Source organism: Desmodus rotundus, chromosome 1 (assembly GCF_022682495.2).
Source record: "Desmodus rotundus isolate HL8 chromosome 1, HLdesRot8A.1, whole genome shotgun sequence".
In the NCBI taxonomy this organism is placed as follows: domain Eukaryota; kingdom Metazoa; phylum Chordata; class Mammalia; order Chiroptera; family Phyllostomidae; genus Desmodus; species Desmodus rotundus.
The window spans coordinates 150,895,000-150,910,397 of NC_071387.1; the positions used below are offsets into that span (position 1 = coordinate 150,895,000).

The following is a 15,398-nucleotide window of genomic DNA, read 5'->3' on the forward strand; positions in this document are numbered from 1 at the left end:
ATAGAGCTCTTGTGTTACATTGTGGGAAGCCCATGATAAAATGGCTATGAAGGTTTTGTGTGAGGTTTCGTGAACATTCTTTTCATTCAGGCTTTTATGCCACAATTCACCATTCACCACAGACATTCTTTCCAGTTCAAATGTAAACCCACACAGATTGTCTTTTGTGAGGTGATTATTCTTTACAAAAAAAGATTAAAAATATTTTTACCATTATTATGTATAAGAAAAAAGAATGAAATTTTCTGACTATATGATTTTTGATATTCAAAACATGCTCCATTTTTAAAGTTAGATTTCCTAAAAATGTTCTCAGGCCTCAAAATATTCTAGGCACAAGAAAAAGAAAAATCAAATTAGCATCAGAATGTTTTTTTCTTCAAATGTCCACCTATTCCCCTCATCTGCTTCGACTACTCCCAATACGTCGCTTCACGTAGGCAGTAGCTGTGAGTTTTTGTTAACAAGTGAATCAAATCCAAAAAAGTTTGCTACCATTAATCTCCAGGAAAATGATTTTTTTGTTTTTCCAATTCTATTCTTTAAAGTTCTCTAATGTTCCAAAAGTATAGAATTTTCCTGTGGTACATGTGCTGAACCATATATTTACCTCAAAAGAACCTCTTGCTATGGTAGCATTAATTCTCTCACACATATATGATGGGGTTAAAAAGCTAAGGACATTTCTGAGAATATTGGAGATTGAAGGACACAGAATTCTCAGAGTCCACAGCAGCTCCTTCTTGCTTGGCAGAAAATATTTTAAATAGGTAATTAGGACTTTTCATTAGACACTGAAAAAATAAAAATTCCTTAGGCTGTTTTTAAAGTTTGAAACATTTAAAATTATGTCTTTTTTGTTATAAATTTTTGGCTCTGGAATGGAAATTTTGTTTTATATAGCAAGGCTTACATATATAATTTTCTTTTTATTTGAAATATGTTTATTATTAATGGAAAAATGTTTTGCTTTGAAAATATTAAATCTCATAAAACATATTAGTTATGTCTAACAGTTATCTTTTAATTTTATTTGCAAAGCACATTAAACAATTCAATATTTTGACCTTTTGCATACTTGTTTTAACCTGACAAATAATATAGTTTTAAGAAAGCATTATTTTAAAAGTATCTTGTAGGTTAATAGTTGACTTATCTTCCCTTCTGAATTGCATGGACATGCAATATCCTAAAGGTAGCCAAGATTAGAATTTCCCCGCAAGCAAAAATACAATACATTGTGAAGCCTTTAGATGGAGACATAGTTCAAATAAACAGGAGAATTCTGTTCAGTGCTTTGTGTTAAGTATAAGAATGAACATTTAGGAACACTGAGAAGGAAATAAAAGAAGAAATTCATTTAAGATGCTTATACTGATTATAGAATTTATATTATATTTAGCCTTTTTTAATGGGAGGGTTTTTCTGCATATTAAGCTGACACTTAAAAATGAAAGGTTACATACCCTTGGCCAGTAAAGTAAATTTACCGTCCTTGCACCTTTCAGTAAAGCATATTATACGGCAAACAAGAGCGCTGTTGTTGATAATGCAGAATACAGGCTGTAGTCAGGGGTATGCGTCAGAAGTCATCTGATAGCCACATTAAAGCCACATTTCCTATTAAGAAGCAGACTAAATCACAACATGGCACTTCCCAGAATGAGCCCAGGAAATGCGTTCTGTAAGAAGAAATAATTGTATTTGAGTGTCTCTCTAAAAATCAGGAAGTCTTTTAGCAGTAAGTAGTAATGCTTTTCTTTTTAGTCTGCCTTCTTTTGTGTTGCCATACATTCAACCTCACTGGCAAGTCTACCACACTAATGATTAGTACATCTAGTGGTTCAGGTATCTGGATGACTACTGTAGCCGAAATACTCTAAGGTCAAATTCTTAATAGCGTGAAACAAACTAAGCAGCCATCATACATGCAGTTGCTTTTGAGATGTGCTCGATGAGACAGTATATCCCAGACCTGTTTATGGGTCTTATTATTCTTTCAATGTGGAGTAAATTATATGGAGGGTTTAATTGCACCATTCATTTTATAAAAGTTTTGTCTGAAAAGTCTTGTGAGCAGATGTCCTGTTGTGAAAATGACAGTACAAGCTCACCTATGATAATTTACTGACCACAGAAGTCTCCAGCCCAGCCTCCAGTAAAGTGATAGGAAATAATCTGTGTGATTATATGCATCTTCTCAATCTATCTGGTGCTCACACATGTAATAAATCCATTGGCACACAAATGCATGCTTTGCTTGGTTTATGCACACAAGAAATGAAATAAATGGACTGTAGACCAGGTTGAAGAATACTCCTCTCCCCAAATTCTTCCATATCTTTAGGGGGGAAATGGGCACTTAGTTTGTAGTGTATCCAAATAGTATCTGTACACATTCGGATGTTCTATGAATATGAAATTAAATACAAAACCTTGTTCTTTTGTGACAATTTTCTGTCTTTGATTTTTTTAACATCACAGTTGCACATCTGGACAGCAGTGATTTCCTCTTTAATTTGAAAGTGTTGCTTTTTTTATAAACTGTTTGAGTAAAGCAATTTGAATTGTGCAACTATTCATCCTGAACATAGCAAAACATCCACTTAATTCAAAGATTATTTCCAAGGAAAAAGTAAACATATGAAAGAAACTGGTTTGTGTCGGCTTTGACTTTTGAGGTTTTTTGGCTTTGTGTTCCTTGAGATAAGGGCAACACGACCAGTATTCTTTTGGTTCCTTTTGGTTTAAAGGGATATAAATTAGTGGAAGACTTAATCCCTGGGAACATCATAATACGACATGTTTCAGTAATTCTTCATGGAACTTTTAACCCCCTTTTGGCACATTAGTTTTAAAACTTGTACCCTAAATTAGTATTAAAAAGGCATAACTAGTATCAACCATCCCATAATGATTTTAATATGACGTTTACCAGAGTTCACTTCCCTCCTCCTTGCACTGTCTGGGTCTTCCTTCTCTGCATCCGTCTGGTCCCCTCACCTGCACGCCTTTGTCTGGTAGAATAATTCTAACCATGTTGTCACATTTTTACTCAGATTGCCAACATCATTATTAACATTTTCACCCAGATAAAATATTATTTCCTTGTACATCATAAATTGTTTAGTTGTCCTGAATTATAAAGTCATAATATTTAAAAAGCTCCTAAACAACTATATAAAATATATAGATTCCACAGATTCAATTTTGCTTTATTTTTAAAATAGACTTTTTAGAAATGTACAACCACATTATATTTTATATGGTAATGACAAATGTTCAGCAAATATGGACTAAGAAAGAAGAAACATTATGCTTTTAAAAATGTTACCTGCTTTTTTTTTCTGTAATGTAGCTGGCATGCTGTATTTGGGGTTATCTACGTGTGTTTTTAAAATGTCATCTTTATTAGTATTACATTCAAAGAATAGTACCAAAAATCAGTTTCTCTCCAGGCCTTCCTTCAGCGTGTGGCATATAAGTCCATGACGGGCGACATTATAGAAGGTCATGTCATTTTTAACTGCTTGCATTACATCTTTCTGATTTCCCTAGTGCCCTCCCTTTGTTTGATTAATATTACTTGTTTTCAAGCAGGGTATCAAAAATCATAATTTGGAGTATCTTAGAGCTGACCTAAGATATTCTCCCTCAAGAAAAAAGAAAACAAACAACTTTGTAAAAATGTATGTTTTCTAATGTGCATTTTTCATCACTTCTTTTTTTTTCTTAAGGAAATACTACATATGTATTGTTATTAAATTATTGCTGATGGATGTTTGGGCAACTGGACTTTGTGTGCTTGAAAACAAAGCTAAATAGTCCTTCTTTGGTTTTATGTGAAGTGGAAAGAGCTGGGATTAGACAATAGGACTCCTTTACTTTATTTGTTTTCCTTGGTTGTGTTAAACTCCAGCACTATCTTTCCAAATAGTAGGTGTTATTTGAGTTCTCTGCGAAAGGTTGCAATTTTGTACAGTCATTAAATGCACTTCAGTGATATATACACTTTGTTTCTATTTGAAAGCTCAGTTTGCAGTTTCTATAGATGTTGCATTTGGCCAGGGCTCATGTCTTCAAGTACAGCCCAGCTTCTGAGTCACTGTTGCCTTCAAAGCCATCTATTTCATGGGACCACTAAAGCCTGAAAATTAGTTGTGAAAGCATTATCATTTTAATTGGGAATCTTTATTCACACCTCTACCTGTGCCCTTCTATGTATTGCTTAGTGTTTGTGAAACAGGAACTGGGATTTTGTATGTCATTAGGAACACAGGAAAATTTTACATATATAATTTAATTTCCAAAAATTAATGTTTCAAATACTAGTAAATTGATTTTATTTTTATTAATAACTAACATTATGAGTTCTTCAATACAGGAACTGTGTGCTAAGCACTTTAAATACATTGTCTCCTCAATCAGCTCGTGGGATAGGTGCTATTATTATCTTTATTTTCCAAGCCATCTTAAGCTTCATCTTAGCAAAATATAATAGTGGGATACACTTTGAAGCAGCTTAAAGGCATCAATAAGAAACCAGCTATATTATAAATCCTCGCTTGTAGATGTTTATGATGTAGCATTAAAAGAGCACTGGAGGAGGGGAAAGCCCTCACTGGAGAGCTAAACAAAACACAAAGGCCTCTCACTAACACCACACTCTTCTGCCAAATGTAAAAGCAAATGGTTGCACTGGGTGGTTCTGGCTGCACATTTGTGGAGCAATTGTGCGTAGCCAATTACCCACTTGTGAAGGGTAAGAACAGTTTGGGTTTCACAAATGAAGAGCCTGAATCTGTAGACCACTTTGAGTCATTCTTGAACATAAGATCTGCAGTTTAAAATGTGTAAATTAAGCTTTTGGTTTGTTTTATGGTTCAATAATATGTTAAATTTTTGAAAACAAATTGAAGGTGATGGAGATCTCCAAATCTTAAAATAAAGGTTAGATATTCATGGTTTGTATTTTTCGGGCAAATATTTGAAGGCATTTGGAATATTTGCTTTTATTAACCTGCATAATTGATTACATACAAATCTTTCCAGGAGAGCTAGTTCGGTTCTGTGAGATAAATGATAGGCACTTTACCGAAAAGTGTGTTCAAGGGTATGAGGAACAGACGATGCATTCATCTATTCACTCTATCAACAAATACTTCTTGAGCACCCACGATGTATCTTGCAGTCTGCTAGGCACAGCGTAACACCGCCACTCTGTCTTTCTAGCACCTGCAGTAGGACGGTCAGCACTAAAGAGGGGAGGCATGTAAGATTCTCAATGTAACTAGTGAAAATATTTAGAGTTTGTACACAGGAAAAAAAGTATAGTCTTCATTTATTTTCCTTGACATTTTTGACAAATGACTTGCATGGGTAATTTTTGCAAAAAACCTACTTAGTCTAATGTATATGAAATCATCATGTTGTATATCTTGCATATGAGTATATATAATTTTTATTTGTTTTTTAATAACTTTTATTTTTTCACACAGTTGACATACAATAGTGAATTAGTTTCAGGTGTACAGCATGGTGATGAGACATATATAACTTGCCAAGTGGTCACCTCAATAAGTCTGTTACCCATCCGACACCTAAATGTTATTAAAATGTTATTGACCCTATTCTCTATGTTGTAGTTCACATCTCTGTGACTGCTTTTATAACTGGCAATTTGCACATCTTATCCCTTCCTCTTTTTCACCCACCCTGGCAACCATCAAAATGTTTCTGTATGAGTTTGTTTCTGTTTTGTTTATTTTGTTTCTTCGAGTCCACCGCATGTAAGCGATATCATATGGCATTTGTTTTTCTCTGACTCATTTCGCCTACCGTAATTCTCTCTAGGTCCAAGGTCCATCTTTATTGACACAAATGGCAATATTTCATTTTATAGTATTTTATGGCTGAGTAATAGTCCACTGTGTATATATATCACAGCTTCTTTATCCATTTGTCTGTCAATGGATACTTAGTTTGCCACCAAAAAAAAATAAAGTGAAGTAGATAATGACCAACCTTAAAAATTACTTACTGTAGATCTAAAATTTAAAATATCATTTTATTAGCTACAAAATTATAATCATTTTTTAAAATCTCGTGAGGGTTAGGTTTTTTTTTTCTTTAAGAACTGGATAGGGTTTGAAAACTCACTCTCTGTTATCCCACAGTCTGGGTTTGAGGCCTAGTTCAGCTCCTTGTTGTTAGGTGAATTCTTTTTTTTTTTTTGATGTAACACAATGTACTGAAATATTGTGACTGCTTTTCTTGTTTGAACCTTCAACACAGCCCAATTGGGAATAGTCTGGCATATAGTACCTAAATTATACATTATTACTCTTGTAGTCTATATACCTATGATATGAATTCTTCAAAATTGTAAGAAATTAAAAATCAACAGGAAAATTATCAGATAGTCCTCTTTAAAATTCTACTGGATTATAAGCCTTTTGAGAGCTGATATGAGTATAGATGAATTATCTGTGTGTTATTCACTTCGTATTCCCACACTACCTGGCACTGTGTTCCTCGGACCAAGGGGCTCTATAATGGTGTGTATGGAGTGGCTGCCTATAGTTACAGAGAGAAGGTCAAGAATCCTTCTTTCTTGCTGAGGCTGAATTGCTTTATATGTCTCTAAAATAAGAGTAAACTCTCATGTGATTTTGGAACCAACACATTGTTTTACTGCAGTTTATTCAAAATGCTGAATGTCAAATGGAAGACATTTTGAATGAACCATATAACAGAAGATTTAAAGTATGACATTAAATGAAGAACGGTCTCTCGGGCTGTCAGATGCTTTGAGCTGTAGCGGCGCACAAGACCTGGATGTTTGTACTGGCGCTATTTTTAAAGCAGTTAATGCTTTTAGAATATTTGAGAAAAATTGTTAGGATAACTGAGGGTCCTGGAATGTTATCTTAGTGTATGTAACTCTTTGCATGATACAGTCTTAGTTATTGAAGTTTTCACTCAACAACAACGCATATTCTTGTCTGTATCATAAAGCCCATGGAAGAAGGGCTAGTGGTCTCTTATCTTCTACAGGTGTGAGCTTGGGGGGAAGGTTAATATTTGATAATCACACTATCTATTGAGTTTATTCAGAGCTAAAGATAGACTAGATGAAAAATAGAAATGCCACAAGATTTAGAAATGGCATAAATAGAATCATCAATTGTCACTTACTTGAACAACAACCCCCCAATTTAAAAAAAGAAAATTTGATTTCCATGGAGTGTTGTGCTTATGTACGTGTGGGTATAGGTGTATAAACCTGTAATACACCTAAGTCCTATTCATAATGGCTGTAGTTACATAATGATTAAGGCGAACAGAAACTACCTGGCCAATCCAAAGTGACTACTCCCTTCTGCTGAAGTAGGTAAACTGGAAGCCATTAAAAAATACATGTATGCATATCCACCTGCATCCATGCACATTACCCACATTTGATTATTAAATACCTTCCTAACTTTCTTTCAATAATAATGTCCATTCTCATTGTAAAATCACAGAGAATTAGTTAGCATATCAGCCAATCCACAAAATCAAAAAGCAATACAGACATAGTCAAGACTTGACAGTTACACACAGAATTAAAACTTGAGCCGTGAAAGATGTGGTTAGTTTTATGCCAGAGACCACCCGCATGATTCAGTGAAGAGAGTTTGGTGAAATTAAATTAAAAATAGCAGAGCTGCTTTCTGCTTACTTATCTAGCTCCAAATTTAAAGCGCCTGATAAATATAGACAGCAAAGTAGGTAAAAAGGAAATGTCCTGATATAAAGCATCTCTCAAATGAATGTTCGTTTACCTTATGAATATTTCAAATTCCTTAGGTTGTCACAGAATATTTCACACAAATAGGGTTCCCCTGACTGGGATTCAGTTCCCTGGTTTTAATCAATTAAAGGCACGGCATTTTCCTCATCCGTATCTCTAGATCAAATATTTCCTCGCAGTCCCTCTGTTTCAAATGTTAATAAAGTTTTCATTTCCAAAAGGTTCAAATTGACAGAACAAAATTCTCTCTTTTAAGAGCATGAAAACGACTTCTGTTTCTGTCTGCAGGTAGTGGAGGACATGCTAGAGGACGAGGAAGAAGAAGATGACAAAGATGACAAGGTAATTATCTTTCCCAGCACTTGGGTACCTGGGGATGGGGAAATGTAGACATGACACTGTTTTCACAGACAGTTAACAAAGGAGTTGAAGTGTTGGAGTCCAGAAAATTGGACAGTGCTGTTTATCATCCTAACAATGCCACTGCATGTAGCAAAGAGGGAGAGAGGGCTATAAATCCTCTTCGCTTTTGTCCAGAGCTGGGTCAAATATTTTTCTGCCAGGGACAAAAAAAATAATTCAGCTTGTCTGGAACTTGATAGCTCTCCTGAAGATAACGGCAGTGACAACTGTTTTGAAGGGCAAAAATTTGTCCTATCTTGAGTGTTACAAATCGGGCTACACTTTGGGGGAAGAGAGAAGAGGAAAAATAGCAGGCTGCGTAAGTTGAACATGGATATTGTCATCTGTAATTTTCAAAAAATTGCTGATCAAAGGTACACATGTGAGCGGAGGGGCATTTAAATAATCCTGGGGCTCACTGCCCTCTGCCTAGACTTGACTTGGAATGGCCCTGTGGCTTCTCGGTCAGGAAAGCATGTTTGGAGAGGCTTGTTTTTCAAGTGCTCCTTGGGCTGGGGATGATGTCCACAGTAAATAACAGCTAGTTTCTAGGGCTGCTTGGATTGGTTGTCCCCTGGGGAGAGAGGACAACTGCAGGCGGGAAGTAGAATGACCTTGCGCCGCTGCAGCAGCACCTGGGGTTGGAAGAACGGCCTGTGTGGCAGGGAGGATAGCCGTGCTGGTTTGTCACGTTGGGCACTTCAAGACCTAAACTCGTCCTAGGGTGAGACTGAGAGGGAGGGAGAGACTGTCGTTCATTAGGTCTAATTTGCTCGTCGTGTAAAACCAGATTCTGACTTTCACCAGAATCTATCTGAATTCTGCTACAGTAAAGCAGTGGAATTTTTCCAAAGGAAGGAGAAAAACTGTGTATCTTAATTTATACCTTTGACCTTTGATTCCAGTAGAAATGTACAGTTATATTTTAGTTTAAGAATTTGTATGGTAGAGGCAAGCATTGGAAATGTCAAAAAAATTCACAGTGATTAGTTAACTCCCAAATGATTTTTTCCCTAATATTTAATGCTGAAAGGAAAATGGAAACACGCGTGCACACATACTTTTTCCTTTCTAATGCTCTTTCAAACATTTTTAAATTAATAGAGCTTTTATGTAATAATTTTCTTATGTACATCATTTAGTCGTTAGCAATATCATCAAACACTAACAAAAATCTTCCTACAAAACCACATATGTGCTTGTTTTTAATGTTAAATAACAAGATCACACACTTACGGCAATAAATGGTATGATTTATTGTTAAGGTCAGTTGTGGAGATGTAGAGAGCTTGTATTTTAACTCAACATGCCAGCTCTGAATCATCATTTCTCTGCTGATAACCACTTAGCTGCCATCCATTTACGGCCATTTTCCTTTGCTTGTTGCTGCTTTATTATTAAAGCCACCATAAAGATCCATGCCGGCGGTGGGCGTTTCCCCAGAACTGTTCATAAATGGAAACCCTTAGTGAAGTCTAGTGCTTCAGTTGTCCCTGCTTGAAGTCAGGCTGTATTTTATAGCCAGTCTGTTGATATTCTATACCACTAATCTCCACTTTATGGTCATTTTTTAATAGAGAGGATGGTAGCAGTGGAAAATCAATAGCACACCTGGTTAGCCAGCTTACCAAAACATAGATGCCAAGTAGAACATGTCATGGTGGAAACAGCACCAGTTCCTTTATAATCCAGTGTTTGGTTGTCTGAAATTGGTACCCCCCTTTTAACCCATTTTTAGACCTAGTTACCAAAGTTAATTGGAAGGTGTGCTTAAATTACTATGTGATTCAACTGGATCCTTCTGTGCAGGATGCCAACAAATAGTGTGTTTTCCATATGAAAGGACTGTGAGCTGATTTTCATAAATCCAGTCCTTTATTTGAATGATACATAAGTCTTTTCTTTTTTATTCATAATGCAATTTATAGCATTAAAATCATATCTGAACGGAAAGAAAATCTCAAATGTAATAGTTTACAATAGACTTTAGGGGCTTGCATAATAGAGGGAAGATTCTTAGATTGGACATTTTGAAAGACAAAGTTTTTACTCTAAGAAATGAAAATATGAAAGGATCCTTCAAGTTTCTATTTACCAGCTTCTCTGGGCCGGCTCTCGCCACAGTGAATGCTGTAAGCCTTGGCTATCAGTGTGTCTGAGCAGGAGAAGGGTAATTTCCTACTTTAAAAAATTCATTGGTTCCTCTATTTAAAGTTTGTGTATAGAGTCATGCATAATGGAATTTCATGAGAAAACAAATGTATTTTTTGCCATACGAGCAGGCACTGACCTCTAGCTCTCATTATTTCTCTGTTTTCTCATATGGTATAATAGTGGGGTCAGGTCAGTGGGTCCTCTTATAGGATAAAAGTAAAAAAGATTAATAAATGTGCCAAAGCCTCACTTTAATTGAACCTGAAGCATATGTTGCAAGTATGTAAAATATGTCCCAGATGTTTCACCAGGCTGGTGTCTTGGCTTTCCCTGATTACCACAAGGCAACTATTAGTCCTATAACCTTTGGACTTGGGGGTAAATGGGGTATTACATGGCACAGAATGAGAGCACCTGTTTTCCATTCAGCAAAGACCCCTGGCAGGCTTTGCCTAAGCTTATCCATATGTTTTCACTTAGCAGATTGTTGGGCGATTATGAAAAGTGTCTTTCTTTAGAGCCAGCATTGATATTAGTCACTCACAATGAAAGGGCAAGTCATTGGCTACTTGACAAGGTCCGTGTGGGCATAAACTCAAGTCATTTATTTCATTTGAGCTTGGAGTGTTTTCTCTCAACATAATTACATAGATGGTATAAGAAGTCGAAGCAGACCAAGATATAATTACTTAACGTGGTAGTTTTGTAATAGCTTTTCTTTAGTGCTGATTTTAGCACCTGGGAAGACTTTGGGTAAAGGTGGTAAAAGCTCAGTCGTCATTTACCTGGATCTCCAGATCTTAAGTGTTGTACATTATGGCCTTTTGAGTATTTTGGGGTGTGCGAGTTCTTCCTTTTTACTAAAACAGCTAACCATTATTCAGCTGAGGACTTGTGACCCTTGAACTTATTCTTCATTCCCAAATCCATTGTTGACTTTAGCCTAAATCATTGACTTGTTAATATATTTACTTACCTGCGTTATGGAGTAACACTATGTTAAGCTTTGCTAGAGATGCATTTAAATGTTAGAAAGACATCATACTGCATTCTCAGTTCCCTTTGCTGTAGAGCATTTTTTCAGCCACCGTCCACAAAGTCACAGTTCAATCCGATTTTTTGACCTGACACCAAATCCTGCCTTTGTGGTTAATAGAATATCTTGTAAATAAGACTTAGCTAAATTACCTAGGAGGAGCTATCAACACGCCATATAAGAGTGTTTTTCACTATGTTATATATAATACAGTGGTCAATCTACATAACTTCAACATCTAATTGATGAATATCGACTTTTGTTTTGTAGCTTAAAAAGTTTAGACATGTTTCCCGTGGTGTGTCCTCCCCTTGTAATGGGGCCCAGCTGCAGTATCAGGAAGCAGAAGATAGAATGCAGGTTTTCCTCAGGAAAGACAAGGATTCAGTGCATGGCATTCTAGTAATGATTATTGGTAAAAGATATTAAAATGTCCAAGCATTTATGCTCACATTGCTTATCCTTTTTTCTTCAACCATTATGTCAAGGTTACTGTGTACCAAGATAACTAAATGCAGTGAATGACACATATCTGAGTTACTTCAAAATACACAGATTGTTTGCTTTAAATCTTGAAATCTGTATCTTCCCATTAGATTCTCCAGCCCTGAGCATGTATATAACATACCCACGGTTTATACATCTTTGCGTCTCAAACCAACTGTGAGGGAGAAAAAAGAAAGATAACTCTGATACATGATATGAGAGATAATTTTAATCTGACAATATGGCATTTTCTTATTCAATAAAATAACTGCATGCAGGGAAATCAGATTAAAGCTTTGGAGAAAAGCAGGGAAAGAGGAGTCAAGAAAAAATCTCTTTAAAAAAAATCCCAAGTCACATTTAACTAGAATACCATTTTATTAGTTTACTGGTTTTCTATTGCTGCATTAAAAATCACCAAAAATTTAGAGGCTTCAAACCATACACATTTATTAGTTGTCAGTTCAGTAGGTCAGAAGTCCAGGAATGATTCAAGCGAGCTCTCTGCTCAGAGTCCCACACTCAGGGTATCTGTCAAGCTGAATTCTGGTCTAGAAGCTCTGCAGACGAGTCCACTTCCAAGCTTAGTCAGTTTGTCCACAGAATTCAGTTCCTTGTAGTTAGAAGGCTGAAGCCCTTGTTTTCTTGTCGGCTTTCCACTTAGTGGCCACTTTCCATGACCCTCTCCAAATTTATACCTATCAATGGAGAACCTCCCTTCTGTCAAATCCCTCTCACCCTTCAAAACCCTTTCTTCAGGAAGAGCCTACTCCCTTTAAGGGCTTGCTGATTAGGTCAGGCTGACCAAAATTAATCTCCCATTTTAAAGTCAAATTGCCATGGTAACCCGACCATGGGAATGAGTGTCCCCATCAGATTTCTAGATCCCTCACACACGGGGGGAATGGAGGGTACAGGACGAATATCCTAGGAGGGGGAGCCTTGGCAGCCATCTCCCAATTCTGCCTGCTACAACCATCAAGACCCGCCCATGCTCCAGACAGAAATGGAACAGTATTTGCGTTCCTCGTATGTGTCTAATGTTAGGCTGTGATATAACCATTCTACAATAAACAAATCAGGAATGTCCTTTCAAAAATTATAGGAAACATCTCATACCAGAGGTATAAAGTGAGGTATACTTTACAGTACAATATGTTCCACTTACTACCTCATCCTGCTCTGGGGTGACAGTGGGCTCTTTCCTTTTGTTGTTTCCTTCTGGACAGAAGGGCAAATAAGAACAAAATTGGCAAAAAGTGGGGATGGGTCCATTCCTCCTTTGGGGGACCTGTTGGTGCTTAGATCCGTTGAGCTAAGAGCCCACTGACCTCAAGGCAGTAGAAACACTCTCTGCTTAATCTAGACTCACAGCAACATACAACTTGAGAATGCCCACAACACCCAGGCCTCAGAAGGCTGCCTCTCTGCCCTGTGGCCTTATGCCTCCTCGAAGGCAATGGGTGTTCTGCGTGTACATGTGGAGTTCACATTCTCGTTCTGGCCTCAGCTAAAACTGCCACCAAACAGTCCTTAAGCACAGCCCAAACGCCTCACCTGGCTGAGTCCCCGGGAAGAGAGGCTCTGCAGCACTGTGACTCTGACTGATCATCAGGTGAGGTTTCCAGGAGGGTTGGAGTTTGATTGATAAATGGTGTGAGCCAGACTTTTTAGTGGAAGTCTGGGATTAGGGGCCTCTGGCACCAGATGTGCCCAGTTGTTTCCCATCCCAGGACTCCCTTTTAGACCAAGGGAGCTCAGGAGATCCCGTGAGATCTGCCTTCCTCTGAGCAGCCCCTGACCCTCAACGCTTCCCAGCCCCTCCTCTCCCTGCCTCTCCTAGCTCAATCTCATTTTAAAATGAGGAAATGGCGGTTCAGCCAAATTTAAGTGAATTGGCAAAGGTGATGCAGATAGTAAGTGGCAAAGCCAGGACTAACACTCAGATTTTCCAAGTTTGGCATCTTTACCCTCCCTTAAGACTAGGTTTTCCAGGAAAACAAAACAAAACAAAACAAAGTACAGATGCAAATTACCTCAGGCATGATCTTAAGTATTTTGGTAGCACAGTCAGGGAACATTCTGTCCATGCCAGCTAGGGCCTGTTTACTTCTGGTCGCTACTTCTCCTCACCGTCGCCCTGCACTTTCAGCCCTTCCCCTCCATACCAACTAAGGGGGTGTGTGTGTAAGGCAGAATGATAGCCCCTCAAAGATGTCTCTGTCCTAATCCTTGGAACCTGTGAATATGTTATAATGCATGACAAAGAGGCATTGGGGTAGCAGATGGGATGAAGATTGCTCATCAGCTGACCTTACAGTAGGGAGGTTAGGCAGGATTATCTGAGGGGGCCTGATATAAGAAGTGGCCTTAAAAGTGGAAGAGGCCATCAGAGTGTGTGGCAGCTGATGCCTGCTTGCACAGCTATGGCCCAAACCAACGCTCAGGAACCTTCAGGGCAAGAAGAAAGAGCTGCTGAAATACCTGGATGACCCAATGGTGGAACTCTCCCAACAACACATCACCAAAGTGACAGGCAGCACCAGGTTCAGGGTCTCCAAGATCTGAGCTCCAGGCAAGTGCATCGCCCTTATTCTCACTATCATTAAGCAAACTCAGAAGGGGAGCTTCAGGAAGTTCTCCAGCCCCAGTATCTGTGGCCCAAGAAAGTGCGTGCCCTGCACTGTATGCTCACCAAGCACAAGGAGACCTGAAAACCCAGAATCAGCAGCAGAAGGTGCAGCTGTCCAGTACCCGGGGCAGAGTACATGGCCAAGGCCAGAGCATTGGTGTTATTGAAATACAAACTGAGCGGGGGTGGGCTGAGGGGGTGCTGAGTTGCTATATTGGCTTTGAAGATGAAGGAAGGGGGCCATAAGCCAAGAAATGTGGGTGCCTCTACAAGACGGAAAGGGCAAGGAAATGCATTCTTTCCTAGAGCTTCCAGAAAGAAATGCAGCCCTGCCCACGTCCTGATTTTAGCCCAGTGAAACCCATTGCCAACTTCTGAACTGCAGAACTGTTAAGATAGTAAGTTTGTGTTGTTTAAGACACTAAGTTTATGGCAATTCATCAGAGCAGCTATACAAGCTAATACAGGGGCCTTCCAACTGCATTTTCTATACTTCTCAAGAAAACACCACATTGTAAAGCACTAGACCTGAGCTCCTAATTTTTCCTTATTAACTTAGTCCTACTCTTCTACATATATATGACTCAAGTTCTTCACTGAATATGTAAACTAAAAACAGTATCCAACAAATCAAATATTTTTATCCAAATTGCTTGTTTTTATTGTATAAAAGCTTGTCCAAAAATGAGGGTGGATTAGTGCCCATCTCTAGTGCAGTTGCTTCCTTTCCTGTTGAGGAGCCTGTTTTATTCATCCGTGAGAGCAGCGCCCAGGTGTGGGACACTTCGGTTTTCAACATAAGAATTCCACTTCCTCACAACATTTGTTCCAACATTTGTTCCTTAAAATGGCTCACTCTACAGAGCACCGAGGCAGAGGGCACTGGCCTTATT

At 38.0% G+C, this 15,398-nt stretch overlaps 1 protein-coding gene across 14 annotated transcripts in view; it reads left to right on the forward strand.

The window, feature by feature from the left end:
* Positions 1-15,398, forward strand: part of MCTP1 (multiple C2 and transmembrane domain containing 1) — a 458,878-nt gene that overhangs the window by 387,267 nt on the left and 56,213 nt on the right. For all 14 annotated transcript variants that reach the window (XM_053911814.2, XM_053911815.2, XM_053911828.2 and 11 more), the window contains one exon: positions 8,084-8,137. In XM_053911814.2, coding sequence (XP_053767789.1) covers positions 8,084-8,137 — 54 coding nt within the window. The remainder of the gene's footprint in view (positions 1-8,083; positions 8,138-15,398) is intronic.